Genomic DNA, 18522 nt, shown 5'->3' with positions numbered 1-18522 from the left:
AACATAAATCAGACAGAGCAATGAACCTCTAAAAGACACTTCTCTGCTGCTTTGACTGAGTTTCCTTGTCCCCACGGTCTTCTTGGTGTTTTATTGAAGCCTTGATATTATGCTTTTGCTGCCTGTCACAGGACATGTTGTGCAGTCATGTGCTACAGAGTGGGGAAATCAGATGGCCTAAGGCAGCAACTTATTTTTCTACAAATTGCTTTTGTGATGGGCTGAACAGTGCCTCTGTGCCCTGCTGCTTCCTAAGGCTTCAATATGTATCTTTCTTAATCCAGAGCTGTTAGGATTTTGTGTACAAAACACAAGCAATGTGTGGCCACAGTGAATCACAGAGGGAGCCAAGCTCAGGGACTTGTAGATATAATTACCCCTACATTTGAAAAAGCTTCCAGTAAGTGTCTGTTGAATAACTCTAGAGGGAGCTGCTGGTATGTTGCCACAATTTAGCCTAATTTGCAGGCCAGTTTCAGATTAATGTTTTAGCAACAGCAATTTATGCTAAAGATTTTTGAATAGGAAATGATTGCCTTTGAAATTTTTGCAAATGATCTCTTCTAAGTAGCTGTAAGCTCTTTATCATAATCTCTGGAAATTTAAAATGTCTAAATGTAATCTTACAATGCCATCAGAGCATCATGGAAACTGTTGAAAAGGCCCTCTTAAGTGATAGAGAAAGATAGATAGGTTGTGTTAATGATCTTCTACCTGATCTATAGGTGCTGCACTGATTTTCATCATTCTCAGAAGCCCATAAATGTGAGGCACAAGAACATTCAATATCAAGGAGAAAATTTTGCTACTCCTTACCTCTACTAGTGGGTGCCAGTGAGTTATTGGTTTACGTGGGTAAGCCAACATTTCATTCCAATGATCTCTTCCAAGGCCTTCGGCATCAATTCCTGTCCGGCATACTCCAATGACTTCATTGTGTCCTACTCTGAGAATTGTAGAGAGACAAATAATTTATTTTTAATAAAAAATAGTTTTTAATAACATCTGATATACAATTCTGTTTACTGGTTTAGTGTGGTACAGAATACATGACCAAAGTTTTCACCTCATTTATTACAGATATTAGTTTTAATGGTAGTGTAGTAATATTACATACTGTAATGGTAACATCAAAAACCTCCAGCCACTACCAGAGTGCTTCTAGCAGCTATACAAATAACAATGAAAACATAATCTTTGCCATTTAAAGGTTACAACCCAAAAGACACAAGGACAGAAAAGGATCATAATACACAAATTAATCTGAAGGAAAACATGCTTGAATTTTGTGGGAGAGGAAGGTGGAGGAAAATGGTGGGGAATACATTTCCTGCTGCAAATGCTTCAGACATAATTTCATAAACTATTTTGCAGCTCTAGCTTTTGTGATCTTTGCAAGTTCAGTCATAAATATGAAAGGTAAGAATCATAGCTGTAATAGGCTATACCTTAATACTTCGTGCTCCTCACAGTGCCATAAACTGGTTGAGGAGGACCAGAAAATAATTTTCTGTACCTTGACTCTATGTACCTTAAAATAATGATTTCCAATTTCCCCTTAGCAAGGGCTGGGAAAGGAGGAGCTGAGGAAGACTGAAAGTGTGCAAGCTGCCTGTGCTCCTTCGCTGCTAATGGCACCATGGTGCCACTTATGTCTGACTGAGAAAGTCTTCCTAGCAGAACTTGGAGAACAACCAGAAATCTGCTGGCAAGGGAAAACAATCTGAAGGGTGATGCCACGAAATTGGACTTTCACTGTTTATTTGCCCTGCAATCTCAAGAGCTCATTACTAATAGCTCTTGAATGGAGCAGATTTGGCTTGGACAGGATTCTGTCAGTTATGGTCTTGATCAGCCTGCAGTCCTTGAGTTGCTCAAAGCAGGAGTCTCTTCCTGTCAATTCTCATTGGAGCCATAGATAATTAGACTTAGACATCTTTTCAGTGAGGGCTGAACCCAAAGGTTACATATTGAAGATTACATATTGAAAGGTTATTTTTCTGAATCAACCAAAGAACTAATTATTACTTAATTCAATAATATAATTAGCATTTAATTCCTTTTTAGAGATTGAAATTTTCTTTAATTTCAAATACCTGCTACTTATATAGAAATTAGAGATGTGAGTGACTTTTTAAAGCTAGAAGACATACCTGATTTATAAAGCTTATACATAGTCCAGCCCTCAAAAATGGACAGGAACGTATGTCAGGGCCAGTGGCCTGAAAGAAAATTGAACCATATCTCTTCCTTATCTCGGTAATTTATGATACAGATAAAATGCCATGTGCTATAAAAGGTGTGGAAGCCTTAAACCTCTTCAGGAAAAGAGGTTTAAACCCTAAGGCTTTATCTTTTATGACACTGAAGCAGCTTGTAAGCTCAAGGAGGCAGAAAGCAGTCTCTTCCAGTGATCAAGAATTGTCTCAATGGTCAGAAAGTGAACTGTGCTTACCTGTCATAATCCATCACTGCAATGGAGAGGCTGACCTGGTCCACGTTCTCTGGAGGGATATCAAAGATGATGGCCTCATTATAAATGGGATTCAGTGTGTTCTTCTTTGTGGTTGTTTTCCGCTTTTTCAGTCTCCGTCCCTCGCACATAAGCGACACTTTGACATACGGATCTGAGTAACAGATAATCAGTTCATGCATGCATTAGGACTCAAAGCCATTCAGATGTGTAGCATAAGAACAATATTTTTGGTAGGAATGTTATACTGCTAAGGTAAAAGGTTGCAAAGATATGAGTGACTCTGGCAAACACTTCTTTCATCACGCATTCCAAACAGACACATTGGCTGCCAGTCCATCTAAACAGGATCTTTATTCATTCTCCTGCTACTTCCATCCCACAGCCATGTTAGACACAGAAAATGCAAGGAGTTCTTATTGATCCCCTTCCCAAATACACTCTGCCTTGTTTTAAAAAGTCGATTCACCTGATGCACCAGTTATATCCATTGCTTTGAGATTCCGACATTTGATGACTGTCAAAGTCATTCTCCCAGCAGTAGGCAAATAACAAAGGGAAAACATGATCTCACCCAAATCTATGCTTTCCTGAAAAAGAAAAGCAATTATTAAAACCTTGATCATAGTAACAAAATTCAGATCATGTGAAAGTGTAATACTTTTTTAACAAGGAGAGAGGCTTCTTTCACAGCCTCAGATGCTACTGAAGAGGTCACAAGCAATTTTCAAAAAATTATTTCCATAACGTACCGGAGGAGTAAAAACAAATTAATATTTTAGGGACAAGATCTTCAATAACTAAACTGAGAAAAAAAAAAAATCAGAGACAAATCTTTCTGGATTCCTTGTCTTTTTGTCTTGAATTCACACAAATGAAAAGGTGCTGAAAGTAAAATGTCAAGTTCTGCTCTTGAAAACACTCATACTTCGTCAGCCTCAATAGAAAGAAATCTGATGGAATATGTAGGTCATGCACATTTACATGCCCTTTAGACATGGATTTATGTAGGAGAATAATTTCTGCACAAGTATGTTTATAAAAAGCTGATCCTGTCTAAGTGCTTCAAAAATAAAAACATGCTTGTAGAAGTTGCTCTCTTTACTGCTCTCAATGTGCTTTGAAAGGTTGCTTTGTTTCAGAAGAAAGGCAAAGGAAAGGAGTAGCACCTACAGCTTTCCTGGCTCAATAGCAACATTTTGGAGGATAACATACTCAGAAGGATGGGTAGGGTCCAGATGAATGTTAATAATCCTCACAAAGAAATAGGTTCTATATTGAGACACTGTACTCATGCAATAGGATGTACTCATGCAATAGGATGCAGTTTAGATGTTAATATATTTGAGACGTGTAGCCTAAGGAAGAGAGTTTCTACCAGTTTTTATTTTTTCCTTTTCTGAGTTATAAAATTATCCTAAGCCTGCAAAAGTTTAGGTTTTGAGATGTTTACTATGTTCTAAATTGTTCTTGTTCTAAATTTTAAATACACTTTTAATACTTCCATACCCCCAAAAAACCTGCATATTAACAACTTAGGATATGAGTTTGTAAGGGGTATGTAAGAAAGACACTCTGTAAGGCAACCACTCTCAAACATCTCACGTGATCTCAAAGGACATTTTTTTTGACTGATACTAAAAAGCTTATTTTTAACATCTCAGCTTCAATATTTTTTCCATCAAACCTGCAGTTACCTTGAGAGTACAAATTCTCTTGAGAGCTGCTGGATTTACTGTACAGCTGTTCTAGAATCAGAAAGCAAGCATAATATACTTTTAAATGAAACATATTAAAATAATGTTTGCCACGTAGATGAAAAATATATTATTTACAGTTATAAGACAAGACTGGGCTTCTTGTTCACATTCTTCAGCTGCTTATGTGAACAGTTTTATTGACTTCCTTCAGGCTAATGTTCAGTCTAAATTGAAACAAATATTTCACATCTTCCTTGAGTAAAGATGGTCTTATTCACATACTTTGGGGTATGGGGTTTTTTGTATTTTGTTTTGTTATTGTTCTTTTCCCCCTTGCATTGCAGACTAGATTGAAGAATACACTTTTGGAATTGCTTTAACATCTCTCTTGCAGTGGTAATAAAATATTGACTTTTGTGTAGGTTGGTCAATTCAAGTGTTCAGTCATTTTGCTGGGACTTGGTTTTGAAAATTACTAGTTTGAAAATTACTAGCATGTGAACACTCACTGTGGGCAAATTTCATGCTTGCCAGAATTTCAGATTTCTCAGAATTTCAAAATAATTGAGTTCATTCAGTTCACAGAGAACAAATACAGCTATTTGACCTCTCCCTTTCTTTGCCACAAAAAGTGCAGAATTTTGTGCCACAGAGTAACTTACCAATCTCAATTTTCTATTTCAGAAAACAAATAATAATTGAACAAACAAATAGCAATTATTTCCACTCATTTGTTACAGTGGCAAGTGATGTCTTATATTTTACAGTTCTGACATATCTGAATACTGTTTCAAGCAGAGATTCTCTTACTGGAATTACTGTCTGAGTTCAGAGTCTGATGGTTGTTTCTCATATCCATATATCAAATAGATTTCACTCTTTTGTTTGAAAAGAGAATAGAGCTCCCTGAGTTTCAGTGCTTCAAAGTTACCAAAATTCTATGTCAAAAAAGCTGTTGAAGATGGGTTGGATCATGAAACACCGTGGGTAGCTCATAAAAAGGTCTACTTTTTTCTTCTTCAGAGAGATGGCTTGTGTAGGTGAATAGAGAAAAAGCAATTTTTGAAGACAGGAGTATGAACTTAAGTGTTCTATTATTTCCTTTTGAAGAGAAATTGGACAAAGTTTGTATGAGTTCACCTGATAAATAAGAATATAGATAGGACTATGTAGTATGACATAAATACTTAAAAAGAAGCATTGTTCAAAATGCTTGCCAAACTTACTCCCTTGTTACTCTACAGTACATTTTTGAGGAGCAGAGAAAAGAAGTTCCTGCTCTGAGTACCTGCCAAGACTGGTGATCTTTCTTCATACAAGAGTGTAAATGTGTGAAGTTCTAAATTTTCTTCTGAAGTATTAAGATTAAAATTCTAGTATTCCTATATATTATAGTATAAGAAACTGTGTATTGAATAAAATACGTGAGTTACCTCCATTTTCACACACACACTTTTATTGCTAATCTGAGCATTAGAGATTCATAAATTTGGAGTTGAAAACACAGATTAAGACCCAGATTATAAACATAGCAACACTTTGTTTTGTGTGGTCTTTGTTAATCACATTGATTATCATGAGTAACATTTTAAAATTCCCTGGATCTTTAAACATTATCAATTTCAGTTGAGATTTAAATATAGGATTCAATTTAATTTAGAATCTCATTGCTATGGAAAATTAATGTTTTTCATTTTTTCCTCACTTTATAATACACTAGATAATTAAGTTGACACAAGTAATCTGAAAGGAACCCTTCAGTACAAGCAAACCTGAAGAAACCAAGGCACAGACTGCCCCCAGCAATCACATCTGCATTACAGTGCCTCAAACAAAACACTACACACAAAACACAATCCAGTAGTTTTCGTTTGTGCCTATTTTTAAATAATCCTGAGATTGTGTTACATGTATGACATATTTTCTGAAAATTGCATGACTTAGATAACTCCCATGACACTTCATCTCTTTCACAGACCTATTTTGAGTTTTTCTTCTTCTTGAACTAAATTTGAGTTTCAATTAATAGCTAGCTTTATGCATAATTGTAATGATTGGATCCCACTGCCTTCCAATAGCAGGTACAGAAAAACTAGCATTTGAGCACAGCTGCACTTAGGCAAATGCAAGCATTTGTTGACACCTCTTATCTCTCCTTCCTTTATTTCCCTTCTGTACCCACCAGCCATCACACAGCACTAAGGACCTGAAACAGTAGCCAGCACTCTGCCAGCTTCAGTTACTTTCATAGCTACCATTTTACCTCTATCCCATCCATTTTCTGGTATGGTGGGTCTAGAACAAAATATAACAAAGAAAACAATGGCTTCACATGCAGACATCAGTAATTCTGATGAACTTTGTGGGTTTTGAGCTACAGAATGCAGACTTTTTAAAAGAGCATAATTCTCATGCCACATTTGTAACCACATGAATGGATGTGCTAATAATACTTTTCCATTACTTCCATTAGGATGGATCTATTAGGATCTGTCCACATTCTTGGCTTTGTGGGCTCTTGGGAAGTTGGTCCAGGAGTTGGCACAGTCAAAAATAAGAAGTTCCTTATTCTATTCTTTCTCTTTGTTATCATGGACCCAATGGACACCAGTGCTCTCATTTTCATGCATACGCCTGTAAAAATTGCAGCATTTCTACAGAAGTTATGCTCCCCACTCACAATATGGATAAAAGGGAAAGGATGTGCAGAGAAGTTTGGAGAACTTCTAGGGGAGCATCAATTAAACTGATTGGGGTTTTTAAACTGCTGTTGTTGGAAAAAGCTTTGCTGTCACTGACTCCAATTAATTTTCACTGTTGTTTCCACTAAATTCAATAAAAGAGACAACTTTTAACTAGGAACCTCCACAAGTTCAGTGGAGAAGGTGGCTTCCATGTTCAGGGTGGTTTCTACTCACATACCAACGCCATAGCTGAAATTGAACAGGAAAACTGTTTATTGCCTATACTGATAGACTAATAACGTTCATTGTCTCCCTCCTCCATGCCAACATCTTCACTGATTTTCTATGATAGCAAGGGTAAAAAGCTTCTAAGGACCTGATATGTGAAAAAAGGTGTCAGTTCTGAGTCACAAGTGAACTTTTGAACACCAGTTATCATTTTTTCACTGATACTTGTTTCTTCTTCTTTTCCACTAGTTTTTCAAGTTTTGAAATTCAAGCAAAATCTTAAAACAGCAATTTGCTATGTATTCTTACAATGAACAGTGTAAATGCTACTGGAACTGGAAAATTTACATGCTTTTATTGTTACTAGTCTGTCATTAATTTCCATGGTTAAAATAAAAAATATCTGCCTAATTAATAGTGCAGTAGAAATTAGATTCCCTCAAAAAATTATTTATTGGTACTTTATTTATAATTCAGATTATCATAATCCAAAGTAACAATTTCAATTGTTAATCTAAATTTTAATATCTGGAACTACTTTCCTATTAATTGTAATTGGAATGATGTTTTAAAGACTGCATGTAAGAATAGCATAACAAAAATACTAATGACAGGATGAATTCCATTTGTACTTGATTTCTAAACAAATCATTTGCAAATTTCATTCTCAGTTTTCCTGCTATATTTTGAGCAAGCTGCTGTAATAAATAATAATGGTAATTTTCTAGTTAGCTAAGAAGGTATTCAGGCATTTGCTTTTCTAGACTTTTGGCCGTTTCCTTTAGTAACACTGAAAATTGTTTTTCTATATAGTATGCAAATCTAAAGAAAAATACGTTGCCAGAGCTAGACCTTTGGATTACTCAAATATTGCAGGAAGATAATGCCCCAAGAGCACAGATTTATCTTTCTCTGTTTAGAAACATATTATATATATTTCTGCTTTCCAATAAAAGCTACTGACAGTAAGCTTCAAGAATCAGGAATAAAATATAACAATGAATGTTGGAAGTTGGATGGAAAGAAAATTTTCTCCCCTGAGAAAATTAGCTAAGAATGTATTAAGGTGTTTCTGATTTTGAGGCATATATCAAGAGTTTAAAAAGTGATAGTAAAGAACAGAACAGAAATCTACCGTCTGTTTTCTCGTTTTTGCATTTAGAACCCAATGATACCCTTACTATCACGGAAATAATTTAAAATTCTGTGAGGCTCAAACTGGAGAGCTAATTCTACTGCCTCTTGAGGGGATTTTCCTTTGGAAACCTTGTACCCTCCACTAATATTTATTTTCGTTTTCTGTTGTTCTTTGCATATCAAACCCAGCTCTTTCCTTCCTCTCAGCACCAGCTCCTGATTGAGCTGTTGCCCTGGGAAATGAATCAATTAAGTTGGCGTTTGTTCTTGCCTCTGTGGAAGACAGTATGGAAGCAGAGGAGCCTGTTGCTCTATAATGACTGTGTCTTCTGCTTGTGGGGAGGCTAGTGCTTGTCTGAGCCTGTCACCCTGAATGCTCTGGGTAAGCTCGGATGCTGGTTGCAGCCCTGATGGCAGAGGGAGGACTCCCTGAGACTGCAGAATGCCCTCACTAGTGCCCTGGAAGCCTCCTGGGTGCTCATTGTGCTGCTCCCTCTGTACAGAACCATGTGCCTTGTGCACCAGGGGGTTGATCCATCTTGCCAAGCAGTGAGGAAGCCCATTCCTGCCTCAGAACAGCTGAGAACAGAGGTGTTCTGTGAACTAACTGTGACAGGAGATTGGAACAAAATGTATATGGCCTCCTATAGAACGATGCTTTTCTGAAGCTATAGTGCAATGTCTGCAAAGAGATTTTGCAGTGAGAAACTCAAAGACCTCTCAGGGCACAGCAGGTCAGACAAGTCATGTGCCTGCTGCCACAACACTGTCTGGACGCAGAGATACTAAAATCCCTTGAGGAAACCATGCCCTTCATTTATGTAATATTTATTACTTTTAGGGTAGAGTGAAAGTAGCAGTTTGCCCCTAGAAAATAAAAATATTCAAATAATTTGTTGTTTCAAATGAAAAGAAACATGAAATAATAATAATAGAAACCTTCCCTACCTTCAGTAACAGGCAAGAACCCCACACTTTCTCCATTGTCTTTTCTAGCTAGCAACCAGACGTAAAGCAATTCCAAACATAGATGAAGGCCACCAAAATGTTTCCTCTAAAGACTGATCCAGAGTGTTCTCTGACCTGCTCAGGAGCAGCAGCAGGCACGTGGATCCCTTTTAACACTGGGCAGAAATGACAAGTGCCAGCAGTTCTTGGCTTAGAAGGGGCTGCTCCCATTACAGAGATGATAAATGTTCCCACTGATAAGCCTTGCATCTTTCACACCTGTTTAAGGTTCTATTAAAGCTTTCAGGTACATTTTCAGAACCATTCATAAGTGCATTTTGGTGAAAATGAGTACCTGTGGGGCTACATCCACTGCATTGCTGGTGATAAAACATTTTCTCATAGTGCTGCTCTTCGAACACTAAGAAATAGGAAAATCCTTAAAATGTGGCCTCAAGGTTGGGCTACAAAAGACATCTCTGTCAGCCCTCTACCATAATTGCCCTACTCAGGGAAAGGTCTAAAGCTTTGTCCACTTACAAAAAGGGGATATGAAGTAAACAAAACAAAGATTATGCTCTGGGTGAAATTCAGAGGTGGGCTTCATTCTTGTTTGATGAGGAAATCAGAAGAATCTATTTCCAAAACAGAGGCCAGCAGCCAGCAGAATTACCTGTGTTATTTCATACTCTGGCAAGTGTTTGATATAGATGAACTGAAACAAATGTTACTGTCCTATTTATTTAAAAATACATATATTTAAGCACTTCTGTCTTCCCCAGTGATGCTAGTCAATTATATTCCAATTGCTTTGAAAACAGAAATCATGCACCATGGACATCACATGAAGACTATGTCCTTACAAAATCTACTTTTACATTCCACTTCACAAATGAGCAAACTGCAGCACTGAAATGCCTGGTGTTGGGAAACTAAATAATAATCAAGTTCCGTCTGTCTACATAAGATAATTCAAGAGGCTACAAGAACATGACAGTTTGATGACTAAGATCCCCAAGAGACTACCATTGTTGGAAATGGAAATGGCTTTCCTCTAAATTAGGAGCTTTAATTTTTTTCCCCATTGCACAGTTTTCTACAATTGATTACTCTAACAGACTTCACAGGATACCTACAGAAAAAAAAATCCTTCTGACAGTCACTTGCCAATTTTTTTAGGCAACAGCATTAGAGGAAGTTTCCAAAGCAGGTGATAGTTTTTAAAAGTATTATAAGAATTTAATACATGTTTGCATGCAGAAATTGTTGTCTCACTGGCAGTGGACTTCTTGCCTAGAAACTGTTAAGACACTGAATATTAGAAGTGCTTGCTAGCAATTCCAAAAAAAGTGTTTTCTTTTTTTAAAGTATGCAGTATATTTTGATAGTAACAAAACCTCATAAATGTATACAAAACTTACAAGCACTTGACAAAACCAAAAGCCTCATGTGTTGATTAAACAATCCATTTGATATTATTTGTTTGCCTCTAATGTTATGAATTAATTTTCTCAAGTGTAGTGAGAACTACAGTATTCCAATATACTGAACAACCTTCACAGGTAGTCCAAAGCTGATTTTTGATTTTTTCTTTTTTCTTTTTTTTTTTTTTTTCAAATAATTAATCAGGTGAGCAGAAGCAAATGACAGATCATTTACTGAAAACTCAATCACCCATGTACAAGCGGAATTTGGGGGTATATCAAAGATACTTTTCCTACATTACTGATTTTGCTCTAAATTTATGTTAATAATCTAACATTAAGAAATTAATATACTTTAGCACTTAGAACAGGTACATGTTACATATTATAAGATGTGGTATGTTTTGAACACCATATATAACAGAGAAAAATGGTATGAATGAAAAATAAAGGTAAAAATCCAAACTACAAAATGTGAATAAATATCTGCATCTGAAAACAACAGAATAAAAATAAGTGTGTGTGTGGGGACCAATCTTCCATTTCCATAGAATAATTTCAAATTATTATTAGGAGCAAAGAAGTGTTTTAAAACTGTAGATTCACACAGAGTCATTGGGTTTAGAGCCAAAAGGACTCAGTGCAACCATCCAGTCTGATTTTTCCAGACTTTATCTCCTGTACCAAATACTCTTTATGGTTGTGCAAGCAAATATTTAAAAAAATTATGTTAGCTACTGACAAGGAGTTGTTGCATAGCAAAGACTCCTGATCTCCTGTGGTAATTTCTTTCACAGACAAAATGTTGCGATCTGTTTTCTTGGTGAATCTCTCTAGCAGTGTTTAAGACTGCAATTTGCAGTCATAAGAATAGATTCCTTTCACATCGGTAATAGGAATTGTTTTTACCCTCATTTTAACTTCTGAGTAGAAAAATATTGACTGTGGAAGAGATGTAAAAGATTCACAGGTGAGGAAAGGCTGCTTCCACTGTTTTTTTTAAGTTTTGGACTAATTCTTTGATCTATCATTCCTATTATTTTCTGTATCTACCATTTATCAACAGCACAACCAGACCACTGGGTGTAGGAATTATGTCTGAACAGAGACAAAAGACTTCTCAAACATACAACAAAACAGAGCAAAAGTAAAGAACCAAAAACATGAAAGAAATGAATTTGCATAATGGTATCTTGGTTCCTGGACTCTACTGGGTGGATATGGCCTTTTCCACTCACACAGCCTGCCTGATTTGCAGAGGTTCTTTATGAACACCAAAGCATATTTGCTTGGATTAAAATTATTTTCCACTAATTGTAGAACCGCTGAATCTTTCTTTTTCAAAGCCTATCAAAGTTCTGTTGACTCTGGCCAACATTAGTCATTTAACTGCTAGTTTGTGACTCTGGTAAACTTCATATCTGGTGTTTAAAACAGTAAGTCCTCACTGGTTAATATCTGACACAATGTTTATTCATGTGAAGGTTTGGCTCTCTCAATTTACAGTTTCTGAAATGCCAGAACTAGAAACATGTATTACTATTTCATAAAACAGCTCAAACACAAGGCAGCACATTGTACATACACTTACTGGCCATCTTCTTGGAAGGCTTCATTTTTTCAGAAAAAAAAATCAATTGCCAGTTTCTTACATGATTTTCTGAGAATAGGGTAAGGCTTGTGAAAGCTGATGAGGTTACCCAACACTAGAAGATATCTGAATTTTATGCACCGATTATTGATGGTTTAGGTGGACACAACCTTTTCATACACATGCAGTACTTCAAACTATACTGACTGAAAGGCTGAAATCCAAAAATCTCATGCTTTCTTTTAAGCTTAACACAGATGAAAAAACCATCAGAGCGAGTTAGGCACTAAAACTGCATGCACTAACCCTTAATGAGGAAGAAACTTTAATTAGGACCCAGTGCCAAGTTTAGCAACCATTTTCATCCATATGTGTATTAGTATCAACCCCAAATGCATCATCTGGTATGGCATTTCAATCTGCTCAAAACCAGTGATGAACAGTCCAGAGATCATTATTTGCTGAAACTGTTCTAGTTATCAGTTAAAAATCTCATAGACACACCTGCTGCAGTGTGAGATCTTAAGTAATTACTAAATTATTAAACACAATATCATAGCTAGAAGAATTTTTTTTTAAATGGTTACTTGGACTATTATTCCAAGACCTTAAACAGAGATTCAATTTTAAGCTTGAGAACACAATTCTTAAAGTTACCTTAAATCTGAGCTTCATCAAACTAAGCATACACAGATTTAGATTACTGGAGGTGTGCTGAAGGCTGTTCAGAGCAGCTCGGTAGGTCCAGCAGTCAAAATAAATAGCTGCTATTGGGAATTCACACTTGAAAACTGCCTCCACTATTCTACCCTCTTTGGTATTTCTCCTTTCTCAGGGATCGCAGTGCTCATGCTGAAATTGATGAGGCCATATCAGTGCTGCTTGTCCTAATCATGCGGAGCTAGGTCTGTCTGTCTAGCAGATATGAACATCATTAAAGCATTTGGTGAAAAAGGCGTGGGAAGTCTCTGGCTGCATAGAAGGGATGGTGTGAAGCTTCTGTCACGCATGCATAGTAGTGCTTTGTCCTCCGTTCATCCCTGTGCCAAAATCTGGTCTGAGACCTTGGGATGTCTCGCACTCTTTGGATACACCCACAGAACCAGAGATGGGAAAACTTCTAGATAAATAGCATGCTAGTTAAAAATAAACTGAAACCAAAACCAAAACACCTTACCCCTCACTATTTTACCTGTTAGTTTTTTTCCCCCATTTAAATCCCAGCCAGGGAGGATGAGTTTGGAATTCAATGTTAACAAAGCAGTATCTGGAGACTGCTGTTCTCTGGTAGCCTGCCATTGATCCTGTCACCCATGCATAGACCTCCTTTTCTTGTTTGCAGCAATAAACAAATTAATTTCTATTTCCTAATTCATCTTGGTTGTGCTTCTTGAGTTTTCCTAGCAACCAGCAGCAATGCAGATACAACTACTGGAGACCCTAAGCACAGTACAGTCAGCAAAGAACATGTTACGCTTTGAGCACTTTCGGCCTCTTTTCCTTACCAAGATTTCTAACCTATGAAAATTTCCGAATAAGAACAATATCCTTTTCCTTAATAGATGGTCATTTTGCAGGACAAGGTGTTTTTCTAGCAGGAAAATGTTCTGGCTAAGCAATGACTTTAATGATGTAGCATTTAATTAATAAATATAATTTATATACACACAGTGAGCCATAAGATGACAGTATGCTCCCAGAAGATTTTTTGACAATTAAATTTTAAATCTTCCCAAGCATTATTCTCTGTAGTCAATGGAAAATATTGACAGCTCCTTTTTTTTCTTTTTTTTTCTTTTTTTTACTCTGCTCATAAACAGGATACACTGCCAAAAACTACAAAAGAAAAGTGAAAATATGATGTTAATGCTTTTGTAACACACTACTTACTGTGGTGGCACAGTGGATGTCTTTCCATACATTGGCTTCTCTGGAGAGATCTGAGACTTCAAAAAGGTTATCAAGAATAACTTCCCCAATCATGTCATGTCTAGAAAATCTGTCAAAATCGTAAACACTGAAATGCAATTTCCTGTTGCTGAGTTGATCATAGGCTACAGGAAACTGAAAGGTTTCATCAAAGACAGGATTTAATGTCTTTCTGTGAACTCGTGTCTGAAACTTCTTTTTCCTATCTGGAAGCAGATAAATCTTAACATAGGGGTCGGATGTTCCTGTGAAGTCTTTAGCAGGCAGATCTAAGGCTTTGATAATTGTGACAGCCAGAAGTTCATTTTCATAATCATACCGGAGAGTGAAGTTAAGTTTTCCACATGTTTTCACATCTTCTTGTTGTCCATCAGAATCCACAGACTTCTGTTTGTAGAGTTCTGGTTTTATTCTCCCAATGCTGGTTGTGGTCTCTCCCCTTTGCAGAACCGGGTCTGTCCCCATGTTGAAATCAACACTGGACACTTGCATCTGCCTTGGCAAGTGCCTCCTGAAAGAATTGTGCCTGCACACACACAGAGACACACAGACACAAAAAACAAGCATGGGTATCTCTGGGAAAAGACCATCTCTCAATGGAAACTATAAGAACAAATTAGTGAGGGGTCATTTCTTTAAAATAATTTAAAAGTAATCCTCTCCACACCCCTTTCAGTGTTTTGCAAGTGCTATAGCATCCTTGAGAGGAAATGATCATTCAGAATTAATTTCTTGGCCCAGGAGACACCCAGTGTCCCAGAAATAAAGATATTTATAACTTTGCTTTCAGACTATGGAACTGAAACTGAATTCATGTTCTTTCGCAGAACAAGTTGACAGTTCCAACATCGCATGATCCCACTTTGCTAGGGCCTGCATAAAGTATGGTCAAACAGAAAAAAAAAAGCACTTGCAGAATTTTCATCAGTACTCTCTGGTTTTTGGAGGCATTCCATGGTGGTTTTCCAATTAAATATTTACTAGCCTTCACAGTAATCACCATGAAAGGTGCCTGAAAGGGAAATGTAGAGCTGTGTCTGGAAGTTTTTTAGCACAGTGCTTTGCCATCCTACAAAATTTTATATATAGCTGCTTGGTATCTGCTACACCAATGTGCAGGCTGCCTTCTCCAAAAGCACTGGGAATATTTTGTTCAGCCTGCAATGCATTTCAGAATTTTGTCAACAATTTTTTTCTTTTTTTTTTCCCTTTTGTTCTCATGGTCTGCTGTGCAGTGTATTGAACAGCTGATTCCTGTACCACTAGCAAGAAACAATATGTTAAATTCCTTGCCATTCTGAATGCTGCATAAACATATGTATTTTTGGGCATATCTTGGCTCATGAATCTGAATGGAAAGTTGTGCCATTCCTACTAAGGGTGAAATCAAATCCTTGACGTGCCACACAACCTTAGAGTAGTACAAAAACACTGGTCAAAAGGCTTCACAGCAGTTATCAGCAGCAGATGCCATTACGACTACACTATCCAGTTGATTTTTCACATTTCCTTGGTACTTCCTTACCCCAGAAATCTGTGCTGCAGAAGCTTACCACTTCCTCCTGTGAGCACATTTAGTTGCCATTACAGAACAATCCCATTGTCAGAATTTCCTCTGCTTTTTGTAATCAATTGCTTATTAATGCACAGGTAGCCTGGCCTTATTGCTCGGTTTCCCTGTGGTGTTGTATTCTGGAAACAAGAGGTGTCACAGCTGCATGGTTCTTTGTTTAAATCAAAATGCAAATTGTCCATTTGAAAGCAACCAGGACTCATTTCAAAGATATTATTTGTATTTTTGCTGTAAGTGTAGAGGCTGAAGAAGGAATGAAGCACAAAACTGCCACAGTTCAGCTGAGCAGAGATACAAGAGGGTAAGCTGCAGCTATTAAATAACAGACAAGAATGTTTCCCTTTTCAGCTGTTTCAGTCTTGCTAGGTGCAGGGAGCAGTCCTAGCTCAACACACAAACAAGGTAGGGAGAGCTTCATAGCCTAGACTTGAAGTAGCTCAAAAAAAGCTCAAAAAAATCCAGGTGAACAATACACCCTTCTTGTAACACACTTTGCCTTTTATTCTTTAACAGCTAGACAAGTTTAAAGGTTTTCTTCACCCTTAAATGTTAAAACTCTCTGAATTCATAGTGTCTAATGTCCACATTGCAATGGAGTGAGGAATGAAAAGGCCCTGACTGATCAGAAAAGTAGAATATTGTCCTCAGGGAGTTTCACAGCTGTTCTTGTCCTTCTTCCTTCCAAGAAGTGCAACCTCATAGGTGTGCCAAAACATGGGGAAGGAGCTGAACTCCACCCAAAATGTAGGGTAATAAATCCCTGTAGGGCAGGCAGCAGTTTAGGGACAATCTTTTTAGTATCTTTGACTCATAATGAGATCCAGGAAGACCTGTGTTACTGCTACTCTGTCAGTGCTAAGGAAACCTGTCCAGAGAGGCCTCCCTGAGCGCTCCTGACACCTGCAGCTGTAGTACTGAGATGCCCAGATGATCACAGAGTGACAGAATAGTTTGAGTTGGAGAGGACCCTAAAGATCATCCAGTTCCAAATCCCCTGCCATGGGGATACACAGCAGCAGTTGTACCTGTTGTACATAAGCAGCAGTTAAAACTGCCTTTGCAGGGGAAGCAGTGAAGCTGATTGTACGATATCAGTTTGAGCAAAAACAGGTACACAACAAATTCTTTTCTCTTCAATTTCTCTTGCATTTTTGACAATCTGAGTTAATGTGAGCAAAAGCAATATATAAGACCCCAAATATGTGATTTCTAAGGTGCCAACTTTCTTTTAAATTTTCAGACTTCATGCACTTCAGATCTTCTACTGAATTGCTGCGAGATGTCACTAAGTAAAAGAATGCATTGGTATGGCTGTCCCTGTGAGAATCAGCAGCACTTTTGCTCTAGTAAGCCAGTCCTAATTACACAGTGCCTGGTATCTGTTCTGAGTCACAGCATTTCACCAAGGCAGCTAATTGGTCTGTTAATTATTAAGATGTTTCATTGTTGTCATGGCAACATATTTATCTTCCTTTGTTCTACAGTAACAAAGGGATTAATGACTGTGATAATGAAATACAAGGATGCCAGAAAACCAGATCGTTAAAAAGTGGCAGAACCACCAACATCTGCAAATCAGGTACTTCAACCTCTACTGACTCTTACATGCAGTGCTCCTATAGTAGACTTGCCTTCCATAACAGAACAAATTCATTTTGAGTAGCAAATTCATTTTGATAGGAAATCTGTATGTAAATCTAATATAAAACAGTATTGTCATGGGCCTAATGACACTATGAAGCTGATTTCTAACTCAGTAAGGCTGCCACATCTGTGATAAAAGAGAGGAATAAGATATTGATTTATGATATGACTTGAGATTTATGAGGGGTGACTCGGGTTTAGCTTTTCTAGATGGCATTAGAACAATATTTTGATCCAAATCCAGAAAAGGGGTATGATCACTGGTGGTACTTAGACAAACAAAGGCTTTCCTCTTCTCCTTGCAAACACTAAAATCAACAGATATGTTTGTTTTTCTTTAACCTTAACAAACCTCCCTTTTGCCGTCATGCCTCCTGGGAACTCACTGGCTCAACACGTTCCTCTCCAGCTGATGCTAAAGAGCAAAAAGCATGTTCTTGGAAAATACAGGTGAATGTCTGAAGAATGGATTCTCATAGAAGCAATAAACTATTTCTCGTGATAGCAAAATACTATCACAAAGTATGGGAAAGGGTGGTTCTCAATATCACAGAGCAAAATTGTTTGCAAATGAGCACTACTGCTGCAGTTCTGCTGCGATGTACTGTTTAATTGGTATCAAGGACTAAAGAGCTTTTAACAAACAGGTCTTTTCATATTATCAGGGACTATGAAAAAAAAATAATTATAACTAAACAGAAATGCATAATTTCCCCATACTAACATACCTCTGTGTTAAATGTACAGTCTAAAAAATGTGATCAGGCACATTCGATTGTTGTTCTGATTGGCTTATTAAAATTCTCATGCTTCAATTACAATTAATTAATATGATTTCATCTATTTTATTAAGAGCTGATGGTTGCATGAACCCTTCATAGAACTGGTTACAATACTTTAATTTGCCCCAGCTCAGGTGAGATCAGTGTGCAGGAGACAGTCCAGACAGCAAACAATTCTCTCAGATCTTCTGTCAATGGATTTAGGAGGGGGTGCATCTGAATCCCTCAGGACTCCTGAGGACAACAAAGCGATGCTGCATTGAAGATGGGGCAAGAGAAGTTGTGCTACCTCTGCATCTGCCATTGGCTCCTTTTTGTTTAGAGGCCCCCAATCAAAGACGTCGGAGTGAGGTTTCAGTCATTTTTCTGGTATATTGTTGCCAGAATAATTCAGAAACCTGGTCTAAAT

General features: G+C 37.3%; 1 protein-coding gene across 4 annotated transcripts in view; it reads right to left on the bottom strand.

Moving 5' to 3' along the window:
• The window catches only part of SYT10 (synaptotagmin 10), a 74518-nt gene that overhangs the window by 41061 nt on the left and 14935 nt on the right, over positions 1-18522 (bottom strand). For all 4 annotated transcript variants that reach the window (XM_088165684.1, XM_088165685.1, XM_014881582.2 and 1 more), the window contains exons 3-6: positions 14076-14640; positions 2943-3063; positions 2456-2627; positions 817-946 (exon numbers count right to left, since the gene is read on the bottom strand). In XM_088165684.1, coding sequence (XP_088021810.1) covers positions 817-946; positions 2456-2627; positions 2943-3063; positions 14076-14640 — 988 coding nt within the window. The remainder of the gene's footprint in view (positions 1-816; positions 947-2455; positions 2628-2942; positions 3064-14075; positions 14641-18522) is intronic.

The sequence above is a fragment of the Sturnus vulgaris genome, chromosome 5 (assembly GCF_052056855.1).
Source record: "Sturnus vulgaris isolate bStuVul1 chromosome 5, bStuVul1.hap1, whole genome shotgun sequence".
Taxonomy (NCBI): Eukaryota; Metazoa; Chordata; class Aves; order Passeriformes; family Sturnidae; genus Sturnus; species Sturnus vulgaris.
This window is presented reverse-complemented; position numbering and strand designations above follow the sequence as displayed.